General features: G+C 45.8%; 1 protein-coding gene across 1 annotated transcript in view; it reads left to right on the forward strand.

The window, feature by feature from the left end:
- The window catches only part of LOC147726184 (BOS complex subunit NCLN-like), a 212,513-nt gene that overhangs the window by 102,724 nt on the left and 84,734 nt on the right, over positions 1-25,055 (forward strand). The window contains exons 6-7 of the mRNA XM_086960282.1: positions 11,585-11,683; positions 11,805-11,809. Of these exons, the coding sequence (XP_086816408.1) occupies positions 11,585-11,683; positions 11,805-11,809 (104 nt within the window). The remainder of the gene's footprint in view (positions 1-11,584; positions 11,684-11,804; positions 11,810-25,055) is intronic.

Below are 25,055 nucleotides of genomic sequence, written 5' to 3' on the forward strand. Positions count from 1 at the left end.
GGGAGCAGGGGGGCACAGAGGCACAAAAACCAGATCACAAGCAGGGCACAGAGGCACGAACAGGGCACAGAGGCACAAAAACCGGATCACAAGCAGGGCACAGAGGCACAAACAGGGCACAGAGGCACAAAAACCGGATCACAAGCAGGGCACAGAGACACAAAAACCAGATCACAAGCAGGGCACAGAGGCACAACAAGCAACGAGGGGCTAGGAGAGCAAGCACAAGCAACGAGGGGGCAGCAAGGACAAGCAATGAGGGGGCAGGGGGGCACAGAGGCTCAAAAAGTGGATCACAAGCAGGGCACAGAGGCACAGAAACCGGATCACAAGCAGGACACAGAGGCACAACAAGCAACGAGGGGGCAGGGGTAGCAGAGCAAGCACAAGCAACGAGGGGGCAGCAAGCACAAGCAACGAGGGGGCAGGGGGCACAGAGGCACAAAAACCAGATCACAAGCAGGGCACACAGGCACAAAAACCGGATCACAAACAGGGCACAGAGGCACAAAAACCGGATCACAAGCAGGGCACAGAGGCACAACAAGCAACAAGGGGGCAGGAAAGCAGTCATAAGCAATGCGGGGGCATGGGGGCACAGAGGCAAAAAAACAGATCACAAGCAGGGCACAGAGGCACAAAAACCGGATCACAAGCAGGGCATAGATGCTCAAAAACCGGATCACAAGCAGGGCACAGAGGCACAACAAGCAACGAGGGGGCAGGAGAGCAAGCACAAGCAACGAGGGGGCTGGGGAGCAAGCACAGTGAAGGGGGACCGGAAAGCAAGCACAACGAGGGGGCAGACGCACAACAGAGGGGACCGAGGCAATAACACGGGCATAATCGGGGAAGAGAGGCAAGAAAAGCAAGCACTCACCAGAGGACTCTGCAGCTTCTCGACTTCTTCCGGCGGCGGTCGGGCAGAAATGGCGTCAGAAAAGCACCGCCATTTTCGCATTCGGGGGCGTGTTTTTTGCTGTTGAGTGACGGATGACGTCACGGAGTTAAAAACTGCAAAAAACACGCCCCAGAATCCGAAAAAGACGGGTCTTGAATGGAGTGAAGCCCCTCTCCTCCAATGGCTGGCCTCCATTTATGAAGCCAGCCAATGGAGAAGAGGGGCAGGTTCAAGCCCCCATACTTGTAAACATAAAATCTCGGCTGCACGACACTGCTGCACAGTGTATGCTAGGCCGAGACCTAAAAAAGCTGGTCAGCGTGTTCTGTGGCCGGCGGGCTGCTGTTAATGTGATCCCTTAGACATCTGCCCCCCTGCGCTCCGCCACTGTACAAGGACACACCAGCTGAACGGAGAAGATACCAGTTCTGACAGTAGCTTCGCTCATTTGTCAGCCCCGCTCCTCCAGCTCCCCAACCTGTCTGCTTATTTAGAATCCACCCATGCATAATGCGTTATATACCAAATAGCACACTGTGTACGCAAGGTTTCCAATTATTTGGCGGGAGGAAAAGGGCCTTTTAGGTCTCGCCTATGCAGGCGCAAGCGCTGCTTAGGAGGGAGCTCTTGGAATCGCTCAGGACTTTTTGGGAAACTCATGCATGTACTGCACTGTTAACAATGAGCCCTTGTGCATGTGGGGCGTTTACCTTGCGGGAGCGAGCAACAGCACCATCTCTTTGTAATTTTTGCGCCTGTGCCTGCTCACTCCTGCAAGGTAAACGCTGCGCTTCACTTTAACTTTCGTGGCCGCTGGCTGCGCTTGTTTTGTGTTGCTGCTGCGTTGGCATACCTAATGTACACATCCCATTGCATGTCAAGTTTAAATATATCCGAACCCTTGTTACTTCTACTCGCCCCTTTCATGTCAAAACCAAAATACGAGCACTTAAAAAATGACCAAGTGCATGGGAGCCACCGAGCCACCGACAACTGGACAGGTTGCAGTTGTTGTCGGGCATGATTTGTATTTGTATTTGTATTTATTTATTTGTAAAGCGCTAACATTCATCCTTGGGAGGACATCACGGCGCTGAGGAGAGGTGGCAAGTGATTCGATAGCAGCTCTGGTTGAGGATTATTGATCTGATCTGGGGAAGATAACTGTCTTTAGTTGTTTCCTAAATGAGAGGAAGCAGTCATTTGTTCTGAGGTTAGAAGGTAACTCATTCCATTTTGTTGCGGCAATGTGAGAGAAGGCCCGTTCTCCCATCCTGACAGTCCGTGCTCGGGTGGTGGATGCTCTACCTGACGTTATGGATCGTAGGTTCCTTGAGGGTTTATGGAATCTAATCTTGTCATGTAGGATGTTGGGGCCTGTATCGTGAAGTACTTTGTGTGAAATACATAGTAGTTTAAAAGTGGCTCGTTGTTGCATTGGGAGCCAATGAAGCTCACGCATGCAGTTTTTGGCTGAGTCGTATTTTCTTTTATTACAGATGGCTTTGGCCGCGGCATTCTGAACCATCTGTAATTTGGAGAAAAGGTAATCTGCCATTCCCACAAACAGTGAGTTACCATAGTCCAGCCTACTCATCAATAGTGACTGGACTAGTGTTTTCCTGCACTCTGTCGGAACCCAGGGGAAGACTCGTCTAAGCATCTTCAATAGCCCGAAGCCTCTGCCGCAGACTATGGAGACATGGGATTTCATGGATAAGTCCCTATCCAGTGTTATGCCTAGATTTTTGGCTTTTGCAGTAGGGTTGGGAGGCGAGCCCAGATCACTCGGCCACCAGCTGTTGTCCAAAGCCTGTGTGCCTCTGCCGAACAGTAGGATTTCAGACTTGTCGGCATTTAGTCTAAGACAATGGTCCTGCATCCAAATTGCCAACTCAGTCAGGCAGTTTGTCAGTCTAGATTTTGAATCATCTTTTTCATCAATGGTGACCATCAACTGGGTGTCATCCGCATAGGAGCACATTTCGACACCCCACTTTTTGCCAATGGTTGCCAATGAGGAGAGAAACACATTGAACAGGGTTGGGCTCAACGAAGCCCCCTGGGGAACCCCATATTTTATAGATCGCGGAGGGGATGGGTAGTCACCCAAACGAACTGATTGGGTTCGATCCGCTAGGAACGATTTTAGCCATCCTAATGCTTTATCTTGAATTCCTTTCTCTGCCAGGATGTTCAATAATTGATCGTGGGGTACGGTATCAAAAGCCGCTGATAAATCGAGGAGTATCAGAGCGACTGTTTTACCTTGATCCACCTTAGTTCTAATGCTGTCTGTCACTGCTAAGAGTGTAGTTTCAGTGCTATTGTTTGTCCGGAACCCTGTCTGTGAGGCGTCCAGTAGGTCATTGACTTCCAAAAATGTGGAAAGTCGTCTGTTGACCAACTTCTCCAGAACCTTTGATAAATAGGGTAACTGGGATATTGGTCTGTAATTGGCCGGATTGTTTACGTCTGCTCCAGCCTTTTTTACTAAAGGAGTGACTAGGGCCTGTTTCCATGATTTTGGGAATTCGGCAGAACTAAGGGAAAGATTAAGTGCTCTAGTGACTGCTGGGCATATTACAGGGGTTAGCTGGGAGAAAATGTGATGTGGGCATGGGTCAAGTGATGACCCAGATTTGACCTCAAGCATGACTTTTTCTACCTCCTCTTCCGAAAAAAGGCCAAAACTGTGACAGATGGTATGTGCAGCAGTTGGTACGTAATGTTCGCTTTTTTCCGTCCCTGATTTTGGAAAGGAGGCATAGATGGTGTCAATTTTTTTGCAGAAAAATGATTTATTTGGTCACACTCGAGTCCTCGGCGAAATCCGGGCATGATATTTTCCACCCTGGCGTTAAAAAATAGAAAAGGCGTGAGGCAGAAACGGCAATGATGTCATCCCCTTGGGCTTTTAATACCCAGCACATACCGCCATGATGGATGTGAAAGCGAGGCTCTGCGTGCCAGTCGTTCCAGCTTCCTAGATGTGCGTGCGGCGTTGCCTGAACTCAGAGCTCGCCCACCTCTCTGCTGCCTCAGCTCTTGCAGCTCTGCACATACCTCGCATTTCACCCGGCTTTGGTCTGTTTGCATGGTCAGACGATAGCAGCCGTCTTATTTTTCCTCAAATAAATCACTCGGGTGTTAGTCAGAGACCTGGCCTCCAGTCTGCCGGCCTAGCATTTATGACAAATTGGGAGTCGAAACCTAAGCAGAACAAACAAAAGCTCGGAATCTGCAGAATGCCGCTTTATATAGCTCCTTGCAATCTGTTCGACTTCTTGGTGAGAGTGCAGGTACCACGGGGTGGGCAACCTGTTACACGTGCTTATTAAGATGAAAGCGGAATCCGTTGGCTCTTATTGTGTTGTTTTTTTTCTTTTTCTTTGTGAAACAGCGGGATAGCTGGGAAAGCAACCTGCACTTTCTAAATTCAGGCTTTGGCGCGAGGACACACGCTGCTGGCTTCGATGTCAGTTATTCCATTTCATAAACGGTGCCAGATTTAAAAACGACGGCTGTTGAGCTGCCAAATTTACGCACAGTCTCCATTATCTGCAGCCCCAGGTCTCTGTGAAATATACACTCATTAGGTCTCATTTGGCTCTAGGTGCCACTCTGGTGGAGATTCCCACTAAAAAAGACATGTCAGTGAGTGAGTGCCTTGGTATGCGACCCAACGGGTGACACCGAAGTCACACAAGTGACTCTGCATCAGCCTTACTGTCATTCAGAGTCACTCCTGCACGCAATGCACGGCTGACTGCACCAGCCTTAAGGTCCTTTAAGAGCTGCTGCCCATCGCTCCGCCCCCTATAACACTGAATTATAATTAGGGCTTACGGCTCTATGGTATTTCTTTTTTTACATTTCCAACTTTATTTATCCATTTTAGCAACCCTTAATGGGTGGTGATGGAGCCGCTCCCCCATTTCATTTCTCTATCTTCACCCTGTTTGTTCAGCTTTTCAATTGTACGTCGTTTTCTTTGTTGGTTATCTCCTATCGTAAAGTGCCCAGCCATCCATAATACATTCTAGAAAGCTCTACATAAAGACTGTACATTGCAGGTACACTTATTTGTATAGCCTGTCTCACTGCCCTTATCTCACTCTGTTTATGCTTCCGTATCGATGTATGCCTGTCCCTCTCACTGTTCATGTCTCACTCTCTTTGTCTCTATACACGCCTTAATACAGTACCTGACCCTCACAGCTTCTTCACTCTCTTGTGGCCAGTAAAAGTCCTGCCTGGCTTGATTGGTGGCTCTGCTCCCCCATTAACCAGTGGCACATGAAGCATTTGTAGATGTTGTAGCACCCAGAATAATGTGCTGCATGGCTAAATACTTACAAGGTCCCAAAGGCGAGACCTATTGGCTATGCCAATGCTTGTTTCTCAAGTGCTCGATCGAAGGAAGACAGTGAGGTGGAGAGAGTGCATGTTAACAGTGATTCTGGCATGCAGCATGTGATAGGATTGGGACATGAACACGAGGTGGGGGGGCTCGTTGAATGTCTGCCTTGAGTTTGGAAGATAGTTTGACTGCTCCCTTCACTCTTGCTACTATCTGAAGTGTATTTTGTTGTTCTTTAAACCTCGCCTTGAGACAGCCCTACCTTTCTGTCGTCAATCACCTATTTTACACCAATGCATTAAAATATATACATATAGAGGACTCTGGGTTAGCCCTGTGCTTCTGATTGGACTGCTGCCTTGTCTATCTTGCTTTCCTGCTTCTAATTCGATGGCTTCACTCCCAGTTCTTTCTTTGTCCCTCCTTTTGAGAATTTCTTTACTGTCTTCTGATGGGATCTTTGTATCCATATAGGTCGCCCCACCATCTCGCAAGGTACTGTACTAACTTGGATAACTAAAATGGGGAAGAGGAAATGTATGGAGGGTGTTACAGACGGTACAAGCACAAGTACCTGGGTGAAAAGGAGAAAATCCAAGAAGGCCACTAAAGTACCAAAACACGCGGGAGAGAACTGTGTAATGTCACGCATAGAGGAACTCATAGAAGACTGTAGCCTTATTCTCACATCTAAGCCACCATTAGAGAATATCACGAGTGAGACTAATGGGGATGGCCTAAATGATTTGTTGCAGAAAAACAGTAAACGGGGTGTGACTGTTGTTCCTGGGATGTTCTTGAAGAAAAAGAACAACCGTAACACCGACGAATGCACAGGGGATGCTTTAAACGATGGGTCAACAACAGTAGACATAGAGCCAGAACGTTCTTCCCCTTGTCCACTTGATCCAATTGTATTGTGTTCAAATAGGTACTCACCTCTTATTGATATTGATTGTTCTAATAAGGAGTCAGGAGACCCATTGAGTGAATTTACTCCAGCTGATGTTTGCCAAGGACAGGGGTTGGAAGCAAACTCGTATATACCCACTTTTGGAACTGGGCATGACTTTACCGAGCTATGCAGCCTTGTGAACCGCTTATGTAGCTTTATTCATTGTATGCAAGATAAAGTTAACATTTTAACATCAAAAGTCCACAAGGTAATCACTAATGAGAACATTTGCCCAAAATGTAACCCTGATAAAGAATACTTGAGCCCTGGTACTGTCGAGAAACAAAAGGCAATAACTCTGCACCCAGCGTTTCAGCAACCTAAGAGTAGCACCCAGACCAAAGTACACTCGCCTCACACCAAAGTAGGTAAAGGTACAGAAGCGCCACCAAAGTCCTTGCCCGTGAAAATCCTTAAACCTAAACCTTCCAACAGAGCAGAACATAATGGGTACACAAAATCCAACGCTAGGCCTATCAATATCCCTAATGCTACCAGGTATATCCCCAAAAACTGGGCGGGCAGATGTGCTTCCCTCCCTCGACCCACACCCCCTGGTCTATCTAAAGTATACATGGTGAATGTCCCAAAATTAAGCCCAGATAAGGACACTGAAGCAAAAGATTCCCTGACAAACAAGGCTATCCATTGGATCAGACACACTAGAGGATGCAGTTCAGTGATTAGGGAAGACATTCTCAGGGCTACCAGGCTTTCGTACCCAGGACACAGAGCTGACTGTATTGAACTTACATTTAAAAATGTAAAAGTGGCACAAAACCTGATACTATTAGAGTTCAGGTCTTGCTCCCCTGCAGATTTTGTTGCAGGGTGCAGAGTGGCATAAAGTGCAGTGGCATAAAGTGCAGTGGCATGGAGTGGCAGAGAGTGCAGTGGCATAGAGTAGTGCAGAGTGGCATTGACTGCAGTGGCGTAGAGTGCAGTGGCGTAGAGTGGAGTGATGCAGAGAAGAGTGATGCAGAGTAGAGAGGCATGCACCACTCTCCCGCCTAAGACACTCTGCACAGTGAAGGCTCACTTTCTAAAGACAAGAGTGGTCTCATCCCCACAAGGCTCTGCACCCATCTCCGCATGGTCATAATCTGGTCCATTTGGTGTCCTGATTCACTGGGTGCACTGGGAGAGAAAGAAAACATGCACTAATTGCACAAAATAAAATGCTCTAAACTGTACATTAAAAATGATACTGCAAGTCACCTAGGAGGTCTCTGATGTTATAAAAGCGCATGAACTGTAGCCTTGTGCCTCTGTATGGTAACAGACCCCTGAGGTAGATTAAACCATATATAGTAGTGGGGAGAAATTATCTCCTTATAAACTGCTCAACTTTTTTCTTATTGTAGGCGCAGTCTGGCAACAGAACACTCCTGGAGTAGATGAAGTGCATTACACACAAGTAACAAAATCACAGAGGCACTCATGTTGCTTTGTTTTAAAGCCCACATCTTGTTCTTTCTACAACCTTACACACGGAAGAAGGCAGCCCTGTGACCTAGCAGGGACTGCGGTTAATACCCCAGTCAGATCAGGCACGCTAGAACCTTTCTCGCCACACCTCACATTGTTATGTTATGATCTATATTGATTTGTATAGCACACTGATCACACAAGAGGGCCCTGGCATTGCTCAAATCTAGAAACCTAGGGCCTTGTGAGTCCAAACGGCAGGGAACCCGGAGGGAGATAGCACGGACAGTCAGACAGTCACTGTGAGCACAGCATTTGCAGCTCAGGTACAGCACAAGCTGGAAATAAAAGTGCTGCCCTTGTCCATTGTTCTTTTTTTTTTAGGACAGACTGTCTTTGTTTGGCCATGCTGCAGAGGTACCCACGTTCCTTGTGGCTCCCTCCTCCCCCGCCTTCTCTTGCCTTCAGTTGCAGCCCATGAACTCAAGTATCCCTGTCATATTTAGTATAAGCTTGCCTATGCCCACGCCCTCTAGGTGCATCCCATCCATTGTGTAATATACCAGTTTCCCCAAACATACAAGGCCATGTTTCACTGTCTTGAAGCCCCTGCCGAATTTCTCCATTGCCACGTTCACTTTCCGCTCTGACTTCTGTACTGTGATATTGTTTTCCGTCCCTTTCCATTCGACTCTGGGTACTAGTTCTGACCAGATTATTAGAGACTTCCCTGTCAGTCTTGCTGTCGTGACCAGATCCCTTGTCATGACCTCCAGAAGACTTTACGACCCCACTGATGAATTCTGCATTGGCCCCTGATTGGCCAATTTTTTGTTTTCGCCGTGCTTCTTTTCGCATGCTTTCTTCTCTTGTCCACCCTCCCATTTTCCAGCCTGCGCATGGCTGGCGGGAATTGGGGGGGATCGAGTGGGGCTTTTCTTTAGGGAAAGTAATGGCTGCTGGATCCTCGGCATGGGTTACTCCTCCGGACCCTCCATATCCCTGCCAATGGAGCGTACGCGCAAGCATCATAAGAAGACAATGGCCCTCATTCCGAATTAGGGCTTGAAGGAAAGGGAAACATCCGAAGCGTTACCACGGTTGATATCGGAGAGCGGGGAACTTTTTACCCGACAATCATATTCATGCAGGGGGGGACGGAAGTATAACCGGCAGAAAGATACACGGTAAGTAACAAAGTCAACACCCCTGATGAAGGTGTGGGATTGATTCTCAGAGGCAATGAAACACGTGTTGGCTAAAGACTTAAGAAACAATAAAGAGCACATGAGCATAAGAATCTGTGGAAATCTGATACATTTCTGTACATTACTGTATGATGATAATAGCGTGTGCTGGAAGGTAGAAATCATTTATATTGTTGACCTTGGTCATGTATTGGGTAGTGGGGTGATCTCCCTACCTCTTAGGACTGCACTAGATTATGAGATATTTAAATAATTCTGTGCAAGTCTTTAGAGGGCCATATCCCTTAAATATACTCACCGAGAGGCTAATAACGTCGATATCCCAGTGCCCCCCACCCTCAAAGACCTTTGCTACATTATCACTCTCCAGCAAAACATTTTCATAAAACTACTTGTACACATCATGTATCTAGTCTGCTGTAGTTGGCAAAGCCTATGGAGACATTTTGGTTAACTCAAACAATGCCCCAAGGTCTTTGATTTACGTTGTATGTGCGTCTTCTAGCAATTACATTGATAACTTTGCATATATATTATATTTTTAATAAATCACATCTAATACAACTGTCTCACTCTACACTCAACAGAGAGTTTCATATCCGATGCAAACTGATTATAAACAAAGAGTTTATAGAAAAAGAGTTTTTCTAAAGTGATTGTTGAAGTATTTGGTTTAGGAAACCTAAAGTTTGGGCTCCCTACTTTGAGGTGCTATTCAATTCCATATTGAAAGGCCTCCCAATTCCCTCCACCTGGCCAGGGGCTGAAATAGTGCCAATTTTTTAAAAAAAGGGGTCCCCCCTCCTTCCGGTAAACTATAGGCCAATAAGCCTAATTGATGTAGCCCAGAAACTCTTCTCCAAGCTCTTGTTAGATCGCCTGCACGAGTGGATCAGGGACTACAACATCCTTAGCCCCCTGCAAGCAGGCTTCAGGGAGAAGGTCTCCACCGTGGACCAGGTCTTTCGCTTTGTCCTCAATTACTGGAAAACGGTGCAGTTGGAGGGTGGCAGCCTCTACACTGTATTTGTGGACCTGAGGGCAGCGTTCGACCTGGTCCCGAGGAACAAGCTTTGGGAGGTCCTTGACAAACTGGGGGTCCCCGAAGGTCTTCTGAATATGATAATCCGCCTCCACTCTAATAACTTTGCCCAGGTTAGATGCGGCAGGAGGGGGGAACTATCTGATAGGTTCCCCGTTGGCAGGGGGGTAAGGCAGGGTTGTGTGCTTGCACCAACCCTGTTCTGCCTCTATGTCAACGGGGTAATCGCCCACTTAGCGGGTGTACCTAACTCTGACACCCCAAAACTGGCCGCTGAGAGGGTCCCCGCCATTATGTTTGCCGACGACACACTGTTATTATCCAAGTCGGCAACAGGCATCCAGCGCATCCTTGATGGCTTTGTGGACTTCTGTGAGGCCCATGGATTAGAAATCAACGCCACCAAGATGAAATTCATGGTCCTCAACCCCCCAAAGAAATTCCACTTTAGCCCAAGCATTGCTCAGACCAAGCTGGAGAGAGTAAAAACCTTTGAATACCTGGGAATTGTGCTAAATGATAAATTCACCTGGAGCTCACACCTAGAGAAAGCTGCTCTCAAACTGACCCAGCATTCGGGAGGCATAATGAAGCTCTTGGCATGTAACAAATCTCCAATTAGGCCTATTGGCCCTCCTCTACAGATTTACAAATCCCAGGCCAAGGGGGCTGTTATCTATGGATCTGAACTTTGGGGCCTGGAAAAAACAACAGTGCTGCTGAAGGTGGAAAACAAATTCATCCGTAACCTTGCTGGGCTACCACCGAGCACCCCCCTTGTCCCCCTCAGGATGGACTTAGGCCTGTGCCCACTCGATGAGGAATTGGCTCTACGGCCGCTGGCCTTCTGGCGGAGATTATGGTCAACCCCTGAACTGGCCAGTTACAGGGAAGGTCTACGGGAGGTTCTTGCCATTCCAGGTGCGGGAAAAATAAAGTGGCTCAATTCTATCAAATCTGAATTGTAGGCCCTCGGCCTCTCAACAATGTGGTCTGACCCCTTGAACATGTGCCATATCCTCTCTAAAAAGGACTTAGCCAGGAGATATCGTGAAAGTAAACTTTCCCTGATACTTAGCCACCAACATCTTGGGACCTTAACAGCTTCTTTTTTGTCCCACAAGGCGAACTATAACATGGAACAAATTCTGGACAAAATTTACCCCACCTTATTGAGAAAGTTATACCTACAGTGGAGACATGGATCTCTTCCCATTAGAACTTTCACATCCAAATGGTGTCATGATCCAAGTAGTGCCTGTCCAGCGTGCAGATTAACGGAGGAAAGTGAGATCCACATTCTTTTTTTCTGCCCAGCTTATCGGGAGATCCGAAGGTACTGGATTGTGCCCCTATGCAGGAATCTTGGATTTAAGAGGTGCCTGGCCGCCTTTAGAGTTTTAAAAACCGATCTCTCAGACCACATCGTGTTCGCTATGGCTAAGTACCTGGGGGCTCTCTGGTCTATCAGAAGGAAGTGTCTTAAAATATAGACCTGAGTGCAGACCGGATCTTTGTATACAATGACTTTTTTTCCAGTCATGCTTCTATGAATTTTATAAATGCTGTACAAAATTTTTAAATGAATTGTTTTTATAAATTGTCTTTTATGGTAAATTTTTACCGAAATAAAGGTTTTTGAATTGGATTAGGAAACAACTCTCTAATGTTGTTGTTTTGTTTGCAGTATCTGTCCTTCGGTGCTGACTCGAATGGCAGTGGGGTGGCAGCTTTATTAGAATTGATGAGGCTGTTCCAAGGACTGTACAGTGATGCAAGAAGCCGGGTGAAGGACTGGGTTCTTTGGACCCAGCGGTGCCAGGGCACAACACCTGAAACCTTCGTGGGTAACCTGCTCCGGCGTACAAATCACAGAGACACGGGACACTTCCTTCGGCGTCAAAGAGTCAAGGTTTATTTACTGCAGGGAACACAGAAGTCACAAGAAGTACATCGAGTGTAGTTCGGGGAGACTGCTTCAAATTGTATTTGTGGATCGCTCCTTTTATACAGTTTCTACCCATAGGATAACATGATACACAATAGTTTACAACCTGGTTCCCACAAGTCGCTCTCAGAGGGGTCGCTTAGATCACTTTGAAACACACAAGATCCGGAACATAAGTGCGGAAACATTTGGCGGTTCCCAACTGTAAAAACCCATCTTCCCACCATTAGCAAATTCCAATCAGTAGTAAAAGTAGATCGAAACAGGAACGAAGACAGGTGCAGAGGAAGACGGAGACAGTGGGGAGATCGGAAAGGGTGTAAAAGGGGGGCGTCGAGAAGCACGAGATACAGGCATCAAAGGGACGTGCCTAATGAGATGCACGGCTGAGACAATAAGCTCGTGCGGCAAGATGAGCCTCGAGCGGCGCCATCTGCCTTACAGTAGCATCCCCCTCGTCATAAAGACACTTTCAAAGAACATGTGTCTTCCGCAAATATCTTGGGAGTCCCAGGGTCGCGAAGCGGACAGCGTCCGTTCGCTGGCTACTTGAGGGCAAGAGACAAAATGGATGCCGTATCTAAGATGGAACCCGTGGGTACAGATGACAAACCCACATAACAAACGAACGGTTTAAGTTAGCACAGCGAAACTGCGCACACTTGCTAAACTCGTCATTTGCGGTTCATAGATACTAGACTCGACCATATTCGTGTGAGTCAAAAACACCACTTACAATTGTCACGGAACCTCAGACGCTCCTTTTGCCCTCATGTAGGCAAGCACTAGTCGGAATCATACTCGATATTCATCAGACCATCAAGATGTCGTTGTAGCATAGCTCTGTCCAACCGAGTCCCCTTGGTAACAGATGGTTGTCTCATACACGTTGTAGCACAGAGGCCACATAAGGCAGGACCACACTGCACACAAAGGCAACACGTGAACAGGAACACTACCACAACCCCGATGATCGTCAGAATCTTCCAACCCCAAGTCGATACCAGGCCCCAAAACCAACCAAGTAGCGTCCAATCCCCTACATCCACGTGTATGGATTCGGAGATCTTGTGCAACTTCGAGATGGCTTGATAGACAGTAGGAGCATTATCTGGAATGAAAATGCAACAGCTCGAATGGATCACTTTACATACCCCACCGCGATCTGCTAAGACAATATCTAAAACCATACGGTTTTGTAATGTCATAAGTCTCTCCGCCTGAAGTTCTGTGGTGATATTACCAAGGGCACTGGCAGTAATGTTAGCTGTCGATTCTACTACTCGAGTCAAATGTCTCAGGTTCCTACTATTAACCATAGGTCCCCAAAACGGGAGGAAACCCTTGAAAAAGTCTCCTGCCTCTTGACCGGCAGTATCCTCTTCACTAATTACGCCTCGTACAACTCTAGTCTTGTGGTAATCGGCATCTACAGTGAACGTCGGAGGCAACAGATTTGCAACAAAACATGAGCCCATGAAGTCTGCGGGCAACCATGTGTATGCACGATCATGACAGATGAAGTACGTACCCTTGGCAGCCAGAAGCACAGGGATCGGGGACATTGACAGAACGTAACTTTCAGTGCAAGCACTTACTCCAAGTGAGGCTTGCGAGCCACGACCCACAAGACAAAGATTACCAGTGTGGGGTACGACCCATATTGGAGACGAGCTTTTAAGCTGCTTTTCATTAGTGAACGTACTATATTCCCCTTTATTCGGTGCCCTATAGGCTTGTACCTCTGCCTTAGGGATGAGATAAGCATCATGGATCTCATCTTCCAAATCCTGTATTATCATCGATACCACCCACTGCCATGAGGTAGGACCCGGTTTGGGGGAACGTTCTGGAGAGGGGTGGAAACCTAGTGCGCTTCGAAGCATTGTTTGGTATGCTCGAGCTGACCCTTGGGAACTATACGGTAACACCAGATATGGAATTCCCTTACCCGTAGTATGTGGCATCAACCCACACACCCAACAATTAGTAGTGTTAACCACTAACTGATGCTGATGGAGGAGCTGGATAAAGGAATTGTTGCGGAATTCTACACGTCTAGCCTGTTCGTGTTCTGGTAACATATGAAAGGAATGAGGAGAAGCAGTAGAAGTAATGTTAGGGTAAGGAATAGGAGTAGGGGTAGGAAGTAAGAAGTAAGACATAGTGTAATACACCCCACCCGCCAAAAATGCGGAAGCAGTTAAAAACAATACAAACAATTGGAATACAAAACATTTAGTACGACTAAGTTTCTGCAGTTTGACTCTATACGCCTGCGTTCCTTCCAAATCGTTCAGCTTTGAAAATGCCATTTCCCTATGACCGTCCGCAACGTTTCTTGACGCACTTCGTTCTGTGCAGCAATAGTCAATTCCCAGGAGTTCCTAGGAACCGACGGCCTTTAACCTAGCGTCAAGACCTACTGTCCAGAAGGAAGTACGCGCGCGGCCCTACGGCCCTCAATACACAATATGTATTTTATTTAGCACAAATAATTCAGCTGTGGAAGGAAAAAGATACAAGGAAGAAGCTTGATATATATATATATATATATACAAAACAATTTTCAATGATACGAATGTTCAAAGTTGATCAGGGGAAACGAAGATATTGCAGTTATCAATTCCAGCAAAGCAAGAAAAAAATTTATTTGTCCTTAGTATGAGAACGCAAAGAATATCGATGTTTCCCAGGACGTGTCTGCACGTCAAACAAAGGATCTGTCGAAGAGACAGCGTCCTGCTGATCAGTTCGTTGGTCTGGTCTTGAGTCTCTTGCTGACAATGTTCCAACAATGGCTTTCTGCTGCGCTGAGTGTTCACCAACAAGTTGTGCGTCACTGAAAGGTACAAACGCCGGCAATGTCGCTGCTTCTGTTGACGCAATGCCTTTCCTCACCCACGGGTCTGCCGGCAAAGGAATAGGGACTCGCTTACAATGGGTAGCATGTACCCAGTTCTTCCGTCCCTCAAGACGAACGGCAGTCCTCGTGGCCAAAAGCACCTGGTGAGGTCCAACAAAGCGGGGGTCCAGATTCTTCTTGCGCGAAAAATTTCGGGTGACAACCCAATCACCAGGCTGGAGCTGGTGGCCTGGACCCTCCGTCTGCGTCGGCAAGGCGTCGTAAACCTGTTGATGAATTAACCTCAGTTTAGCAGTCAAGTCATGTAAGTAGTCAATCAACATCGGGTACTCAAGATCAACGAATATTCCTGGCCTAGGAACCCCCCACACATTCGCAGGACGGCCGAACACTATTTCATAGGGACTAAGCCCTATTCGGGAGTGTACAGTCGCCCTAGTTGACAGTAATGCTAGAGGCAAAGCATCAGGCCACGAAAGTCCAGTCGTAGCCTGGATCTTCGCTAATTTTAGTTTAAGGGTGCCATTGTACCCTTCAACCAATCCAGCTGACTGGGGATGATTGGCGCTATGGAATTTCTGATTAATTCCAAGGCCCTTACACACACTCCTCATCACACTTCCAACAAACTCACTTCCGTTATCTGACCACACGACTCTAGGCATTCCATACCGAGGAAAGTATTCCTTCAGTAGGATTTTCGCAGTAGACAAAGCAGTATTATCTTTGAGGGGATAGGCCTCGATCCATCGGGAGAATGCGCAAACCACAACCAAAACGTATTTCAGGTTATTGCATCGCTCCATATGGATGAAGTCCAATTGGATCACCTCAAAGGGATACGAAGGAGGAGCAAAACTGCCAGGGGGAGTTGGGGTTCCTTTGCCAGGATTGTACATTATACACACCATACAATTCTTCACCAAACGTTCAGCACACTTAGTAATTCCATCATTCTTCCACACATCAGCCAACAACTTGCAAATACCTTTCGCGCTAATATGTGCTAACCCATGTGCCATTTGCACAACGGCCAGTACATACGCATCAGGCAACATCCATCTTTTCTGATCTGACAAATCAATCCAGCAACCATTCACATCCAACCTTCCCGTACTTTCTTTCCACTTCATCTTTTCAGTGTCGGTGGCCTCATTCTGAATTGCTTTCACACTCTCTATAGTATTCTCACACATACTTGATTCTGTAGGCCACCTAACCGAATTCGTCACATACATTCGAGTGCTAAGGTTCCGGGCAGTCTCTTTAGCAATCTCATCTGCAAACGCATTACCACGACCAACATCATCCGTCACCTTACGATGCGCACTACATTTAACAATTGCAACTTGAGCAGGCAAAGTCAATGCATCCAAAAGATCGTTCACAAGCTGGCCATGCTGTATTTTCGTGCCATGTGACGTCAAGAAACCACGTTCTCGCCACAATCGTCCGAAACTATGCGCTACACCGAAAGCATACTGACTATCGGTGTACACATTCACGCGTTTACCTTTTGCTAATACACATGCTCTAGTAAGAGCGATCAGCTCTGCAGCTTGGGCAGAATTCTGATTCAATCTCGCAGTCTCAACAACAGTATTCAATGTCACCACAGCATAAGCAGTAGTCACATCACCATTCGGCAATTTAAAACATGACCCATCCACATACAGGATGCCATCCGGGTCTTCCAATGGGGTGTTTTTAAGGTCCACACGACCTTTTGTTTCCTCCTCTGTCCGCAAATAACAGTCATGTTCTGTTACTGCATCTGACTCTGCACTAATTGGTAACAAAGTTGCCGGATTTAGGACATTACAACGTTTTATCTGAATGTGGCTTGCCAAGAGCGTCAATTCGTACCCAGATAACCTCGCACTCGTCAAGTGCTGAGTTTTCGTACGGTTCAAAAGAGTATCGACTGCATGCGGAACCATCACCGTAAGCATATTATCCATGACCAATCCTGCTGATTGTCGGATGGAGACCGCAGCTGCCGCAGTTGCTCTCAAACAACTCGGCAATGCTCTAGCTACTGGGTCTAAGGTCGAGGAAAAATATGCACATGGACGTTGCTTACCACCAAAAGGTTGCGTTAAGACGCTTAAAGCACAACCTTCCCTCTCGTGAACATATAACGTGAACGGTTTACTGTAATCAGGGGTACCTAACACAGGGGCCGAACACAATGAATCACGTAATCCAGAAAAACTTTTCTGACATTCTTCCGTCCATGGTAAAGGAGTCGAAACATCCTTGCACGTAAGAGCCACCAATGGTTTCGCTAGCAATGAAAAATTAGGAATCCACTGCCTGCAGTACGATGTGATACCTAGAAAGGCACGCACATCTCTTTGGGTTTGTGGCACAGCCATGCGCGCAATCGCTGCAATTCTCTCTGGGGTCAATCTCCTTCCCTCCTTTGACAATAAGTGACCTAGATAGGTTACTTCTTGACAACAATATTGGAGTTTAGAAGGTGACACCTTGTGATTTAACTCACAGAGATGTTGCAGCAACGACACTGTAGCAATTTTGCAAATGTCCTGAGTATCAGCAGCCACCAATAAGTCGTCGACGTATTGTATTAAAGCCGCACCAACCGGCAACCTAAACGCATCTAGTTGACCCTTCAAAGCTTGACTGTAAATCGATGGACTTTCACAGTAGCCCTGAGGAGCGCGTTTGAACCGGAAGCTACGTCCACCAAGAGAGAAACCGAAAAGGTCCCTGCTCTCTTCGGCAATCGGGATGCTGAAAAACGCATTTTTCAAATCAATCACCGAAAACCATGAAGCCGTAGCTGGAATCAGAGTCAGTAGCGCCGTAATGTCAGGCACAACAGGGAATTGAGGAACCACAATTTTATTCACCTCCCGTAAATCAATAACAAAACGATAAACAGGCGGTTTGGTAGGATCAGTACGTTTAAGAATGGGCAGTACAGGACTATTGCACACGTTTCCCCGAGTTTCTTCAATGACATCTTTCTCGATCAAATCATAGATGATCGCTAACAAAGCTCGTTCACCATCCAGGGAGATACGATATTGGGGAATACGTGGCAATCGCACATTCGATTTCAACTGAACAACATAAGGGGAGATATCAAGTAGGCCCACGTCGTTTGGACCCGTCGCCCACAAAGATGCAGGAAGAGAACTCAATTCCGGTGGAAGCTTATCGAGGGACAAGTACATGGGAGAGACTACCCTCTCTCCTAACGTAAGCTTTATACCCGCAGGAGAACAATACAAAGTCGCATACAAGCGTTTAAGCAAATCCAGACCCAAAAGATTTTCACCACAGCCAGTGGTTAAAATCAACGGAGCTTCGAGCTCACGAGGCCCAATTTTAAGGGGCAAAGGGCGCGAAACTGGATTGCTAACGGGGGCGCCAGAGAATCCAACAGATACATTTGTTAAGCCAGACAAAGGTGCGCCAGGGAGTTTCGAATGCATGATAGAACTTTTCGCTGCACCAGTGTCCAACAGAAAAGGCTCAACGACGCCCGATGTAGCAACTGCGACGTAAGGCCCTCTCTGATCAACCGGAACTGATACCACTCCCTCTCCTTGTCTTTGGCTGTCCTAGTAATTACTATCGTCAGTTCCCTGATCGACGTAATAATCGTCTACATTGTACTGCGCAGATCGTCCTTGCGATGATCCACGTTGGTCGAAACAATTATTAAAATTTGACGAGTTATCAGAACGGTCGTTCTGAGCACCACGACCTCTACCACGTGATGCGTTCTGTGAACCACCACGACCTCCTCTAGACGAATTACCACCACTACGATCATTTAAAGCAGGACAATTGAATTTAATGTGTCCCTCCTGTCTACAATAAGCACATTGGTTGTACCCCAACGAAGATCTCTGAAAAGATGAATCATTACGCGGCTGCGATCGATTTGATTGCGACTGCGATCTATTCTGCTGAGGCGCATTCTGATTAGAACGCGGCGGATATGCTTGTTGTAACAACACTTTAGTTTTCAGCTCTTTCGTCTTTTTATCGGCACGGTCATTTTCCTCTTTTTCTCTATTTTCGTAATATTGTGCCGTAGCCAATATCTGAGCTGAGGTAGAAACGGCCCACGCACTTTCTGAATTTTTCAATTTATTGCACAAGTCGGGCAATAAGTTCGATACAAATTTATCCACAAACAGCCTCTGTCCACCCTCAGTACCCATATCCTGCCCACTATGATCGACGAATGTTTCCTCGAACCTCGTAAAGAAGTCTGAAACACTCTCATCTTTCTTCTGCTTACAGGCTGACAACTTGTCCCAATTTACCCTCATAGCTGGCATAAGCGTTTTCATTAACGTAATGATTCGCTGGGGAAGAAGTTCAATCAACTGATCGGGTTTAGTAGCAGCCACTTGTCCAGCGTCTGCCGCTGTAATGGCAGCCCAATCACCACCTAATTCATTCGCGTGATCTTGGTGACGAATCTTGGCCCATACCGGTTGCGGTACGACATTGCCAAACAACATGTCGATATCGGCCAGATTCATTATCGTAGCGTCTACGAGCTGCGATAATTCTTTGTAATACCCCGCAGGATTTTTGCGAGGATCAGGCAAAGTTTGTTTCACCTGAAGCACTTCCGATCGTTTCCAAGGGAGGTGTATCCACACTCTCTGGAAATGTGCTGGTATTGGAGCATTAGCATTAGTATTATCAGCGGGTACCCAAACTGGCGGAACTTCTCGCATAGGATATTGGCCAGACCCATCTCGTTGTTCAATGTCCTCAACGAACAATGCATGAGGAATAGGAGCAGGACGAAGAGATAGCAACCGTTCAATAGCACGTCGGACATTAGTGTCGACTATCAGTCCAGTTGCGAACTGAAGCCGAAGATTAGACAGGGCGGTCAGCACCTCGTCAGGCGCAACAGCCGCTATCTGATCATGTAAGAACTTGCACATTTCATCAAACACATATCTCTGAGTAGGTATGTTGAATTGATCAAACGTTTCGAGGACAACACGAGGTGGATTTCTAACAGGGTTTATCATCCAACCCATCGCCATATTGTATAGCGCAACACGTTCTCTATTACCAGGAAGCTGGCTACGTCTCTGTGGACCATCAGAACCTGCAGACCCAAAAACAGGTCCGAGCGACTGAAAGAAGTTTGTCGCAAGGGGAGAATCACGATTACGAGTAGAGGGAGAAGAGTAAGACACAGGACTAACAAGAGAAGGAGTAGAGACATTAGCAGCAACAGGGGTTAACAACACAGGAGCAGTAGCGTGAGCAGTAGCGGGAACGGGAGTATGTGGAAGCGGAGGAGCAGTAGGAATAGAAACAGGCACAGGAGCAGGAACAGTCGGAAGAGCGGGTGCAGGTTGAGGAATAGGCGGAGGAATAACAAGTGGGAGAGCAGGTACGGCAGGGACCACAGGAACTGCGGTACCCTGTACGTACGGAGGTGGCGACTTCATAAGATAGGACATTAAAGAATCCTCAACTGCCTCTTCCTTCTTATCCGACTCCGTAGACAAAACAGGATAGCATTTGTCTATGGACATACGCTGTAATCTCTCAAACACTTCCTTATCCTTATCCTCCTTATCACGCTGAAACTGTTCAGCTTTCTTCACTATAGTAGCAACAGTATCTCGCTGACTACGTTTATTTTGTCTGATCTCTTTCTGTCGGGCTTCTTTGCGCCAGAACCGAAAGGCATCAAACATGGCCGGCCTAGATTTACGTTCGAACAACTTTATTTCCAAATTATCTAAGATCGACGCTTCGAAGCTACCGTGAGGTGGCCAACGAAGATCGCCGTCTTTCTTCGTATATTTGATCCAATAATCGTTAAAAGCAATCGGGCCTAGCCCATGTTTGCTATATAAGTCATAAGTAGGAGTTCCAACCGGAGGTATCGGACACGAGTCCTCCAGCAGGGAATCCGCACCACAAGGTCTAAAGCAACTGAACAAAGTACTGCGACCAGGCATCTTGCACACTAGCCGAGTTTCACAAACTTCAAGGGTTACGGGATTTACCAAGTCCCAGCAAGAACAAAACCCTCGGTCTTTGGCGGCTGCAGTCGTCAAACAAATACAACAACAACAAAGTACGCTAGCAAAGTGTCACCGACAAAAACACTCACACAGCGTGTACAACAAAGACACCCGCTAAAGTGTCTACAACAAAAACACTCGCTAAAGTGTTTACAACAAAGAACTCTGGGAGCGACCCACAAATACTTAACTCAAAGATCAATGGCGTCCTCAGGAAGGCCCGTCTATCGTCTCGCTATACCAAGGTCTACGCCAGGCGCCAAAACAGGTCTACAGTCAGGGTAGCAGTCCGTCGCAGCCGTTAGGAGGCGGGAATCTTCGCGGGAAAAGTCTTCGGGCCACTTATTTCGACAACAGGATCGATGAAGCGGGGTGCACCTTCCCTCGGAGATTTCACACGAAGTTCCTCACGATCGTCAGGCTTGGACCGGTACCACTGATGCAGCCCCACGTTGGGCGCCAACTGAAGGACTGGGTTCTTTGGACCCAGCGGTGCCAGGGCACAACACCTGAAACCTTCGTGGGTAACCTGCTCCGGCGTACAAATCACAGAGACACGGGACACTTCCTTCGGCGTCAAAGAGTCAAGGTTTATTTACTGCAGGGAACACAGAAGTCACAAGAAGTACATCGAGTGTAGTTCGGGGAGACTGCTTCAAATTGTATTTGTGGATCGCTCCTTTTATACAGTTTCTACCCATAGGATAACATGATACACAATAGTTTACAACCTGGTTCCCACAAGTCGCTCTCAGAGGGGTCGCTTAGATCACTTTGAAACACACAAGATCCGGAACATAAGTGCGGAAACATTTGGCGGTTCCCAACTGTAAAAACCCATCTTCCCACCATTAGCAAATTCCAATCAGTAGTAAAAGTAGATCGAAACAGGAACGAAGACAGGTGCAGAGGAAGACGGAGACAGTGGGGAGATCGGAAAGGGTGTAAAAGGGGGGCGTCGAGAAGCACGAGATACAGGCATCAAAGGGACGTGCCTAATGAGATGCACGGCTGAGACAATAAGCTCGTGCGGCAAGATGAGCCTCGAGCGGCGCCATCTGCCTTACAGTAGCATCCCCCTCGTCATAAAGACACTTTCAAAGAACATGTGTCTTCCGCAAATATCTTGGGAGTCCCAGGGTCGCGAAGCGGACAGCGTCCGTTCGCTGGCTACTTGAGGGCAAGAGACAAAATGGATGCCGTATCTAAGATGGAACCCGTGGGTACAGATGACAAACCCACATAACAAACGAACGGTTTAAGTTAGCACAGCGAAACTGCGCACACTTGCTAAACTCGTCATTTGCGGTTCATAGATACTAGACTCGACCATATTCGTGTGAGTCAAAAACACCACTTACAATTGTCACGGAACCTCACGGGCCAGGTAAGCCATCTGTAGAAAAGATGGTACATTATGATCTGAAATTGATACTTTTATTGTGCGGTTCCACAATATCAAAGTCAGAATATTGTCTGATGTGGCTATTGTGTTCTAACTATCAATTACAAAGATATCATGGAATGAGGGGACTATCTACTCGCAGTGGAAGAATATTTAGGACACAATATTTATGTCAGATGATATTTCCCCATACTGTATTCTGACATACTATGTTCCATTTAACTGTTAAACATGGGTTTCTTTGGTATGGAAATATTCACATGTCCAGGCTTTCACAGGGATCCTGAAAAAAAAACAAAAAAAACCTTTCATACTTTGAGACTCTTTGCATGTTTCCCCATGTTCAATTTCATTTTCTGATCTGTAATGTAGGCTCAGACGTTCTAAATAGACCCAGCCTCATGTGCTGCGTCCTGACCCATTTCAGGACACTCTTCTGCCACTGAGAAGAGAACACGCCTCAATAATTCATTCTAATGAAGCTTTAGCAGTTGGAAAAGCCTATCTTGTTGCTAATGGCCAGTTATGAAAACTGTGAAGCATTGTACATCAGAATCACATTTTTAGATCTCAACTATAGCCAGCTATTAGCTGTCTGTTTTCAAAGGTATATTGTGTACAATGCCAGTGTGTAGTGGGCTGGTCCCACGTGTTCAGATGAGGTAGAAGACGTAGCTGAGTTAAGTTAGATGTAGTTTATTAAGATCATAGGTAGAAGTTACAGCAAGCCCCACCAGGAGCAGCCTCCTAGCTCCTCAGCCCATCTTCCAACTGACAACACTCACACCAGGCACCCAAGCATTCCACTCATGTCAATCACACGAACATTCTACACGGCACACTCACACTGGCTGAGCTAGAGATAAGGTGAAAGGGAACATAACAGCATACCATGAGAATACTACACAGTGTCTAGAGTGGGGCTTGTGTTAGCCTTTTCTTATCATTGCTTCTTGTCAGTCTCATAAGCTTGGATCTTGTTTTATTGCTTTCCCGTCTCTTCTTGTGTTTGTCCTTTTCTCGCAGCATTTTGACCGGATGACTTGTATCCTTCCTCAATGACTACAGAGTTACTACTTTATCTCTATTCTGTTTCAGCATGCCATTGGAGTGCCTGTGTTTTCTTTCTTTCTCACCTGTGTGCTGCTTGGCTTTCACATCCTCACACTTTCCATGATGCTCCTTCCAGCTTATCTGTTGCTTCCCTGTCCCGCCATCCTACTACAACAAATGGTAGTGGCAGCATCATAACACACTGTGACCCTTTTTTGCATATATATCAACACAATGCTGCAGCACTTTTGTTTTTGTTTGTTCAGCATAAGCAACAACCAGGACAGTCTTGACTATCGGAGCGCGTAATAAATCTATATATAACATAACATAACATATAACATTTACTTACAGATGCAGTTCAGCATCAGAAACGGGGTATTGGAAAGCTAAAACATATCTGTGCTACAGAAGCATCTCTCATTTAAATGAATTTAACTTCAATATTCACCTGCTAAGATGACTTGGGCAGCAATAACATGAAGATTATTGATGATGTCAATGAGACTGAAACAAGGATGAACAACACCTCTTACTTCTCTAGATCACTGAAAAGCTTAAAAGTAAAGCACATTTAAATTTGTTTTGCAAAGAACTAGAAGACCCCTTTGATTTCATAAATCATTCCCAATACAGCAGTAGCAACTTGACAGATATATATATATATATATATATATATATATATACATATATATATATATATACATATATATATATATATATATATATATATATATATATATATATATATATATATACATACATATATATATATATATATATATATATATATATATATATATATATATATATATATGTATATATATTAGAGATAGAGAGAGAGGAAGAGAGAGAGAAAACCAATGCCACTTGTACTGGCGGGCCGCAGCAGTGTTATTCATCTAAAGACAACACGCTGTGGCCCATATTTGCTTCAAAAGTGATATTTATTGCATGGAAAAACCACCCAATGCGTTTCGAAGCAAGAGCTTCTTGATCACGGGTAAATGTGTTAGTGAAAACAAAGTTATATACAAATCATGTGACATCGCCCAAGTGAAGAAGTGAAAATAGACTTCGGTCAAACTAGTCTTTCACGTATATATATATATATATATATATATATATATATATATATATATATATATATATGTATATATATATATATATATATATATATATATATATATATATATATATATATATATATATATATATATATATATATATATATATATATATATTTCACAACGCCGAAATCCCCCAGTCCTTGGGTTTTTCCAAATGAGAGCACTCCAAGTCAGTACGGCGTAGGTTCGCCAAGTCTTTTATTCACCAGAACCTTCTCAGCAAATCAGTCTACAATCGCATTTCGGCGTTGCCGCCTTCGTCAGTGTAAACTGACATTCATTTTGAAAATCATTTTAAACACAAACCGTGATTGACATCGGTCACGTGTTCTCAACAAAAATAAACATCAACATAGAAGACGGTACAATAGGTAATTCGTTCATTACTTTCACGGCGGCCATCTTGTAACGGCTAATCGGCTCTTTCTAGTTTATACATTCAAAAATGCAATAGGAGAACTAGTACATATCAGAGTGTTGGTTTAGTTTTGGATCTCAACATAGTCACACCTGAAATTACATTTGATCAATTCCTAGTATCCTATGCTTATTATGCGTATTCAGATGACACCTGTGCCGTAAGTACCTTAGCACGTGATGTTCACTACCAACTCTCTGTGAACATCACGAAAGGTTCACAGTATCATAGTCCATCAAAGGTCAAACCACAGTTGATAAAGTATTTACAATCTAGCCCTGAATGGGC

The sequence above is a fragment of the Lissotriton vulgaris genome, chromosome 3_1 (genome assembly GCF_964263255.1).
Source record: "Lissotriton vulgaris chromosome 3_1, aLisVul1.2, whole genome shotgun sequence".
In the NCBI taxonomy this organism is placed as follows: Eukaryota; Metazoa; Chordata; class Amphibia; order Caudata; family Salamandridae; genus Lissotriton; species Lissotriton vulgaris.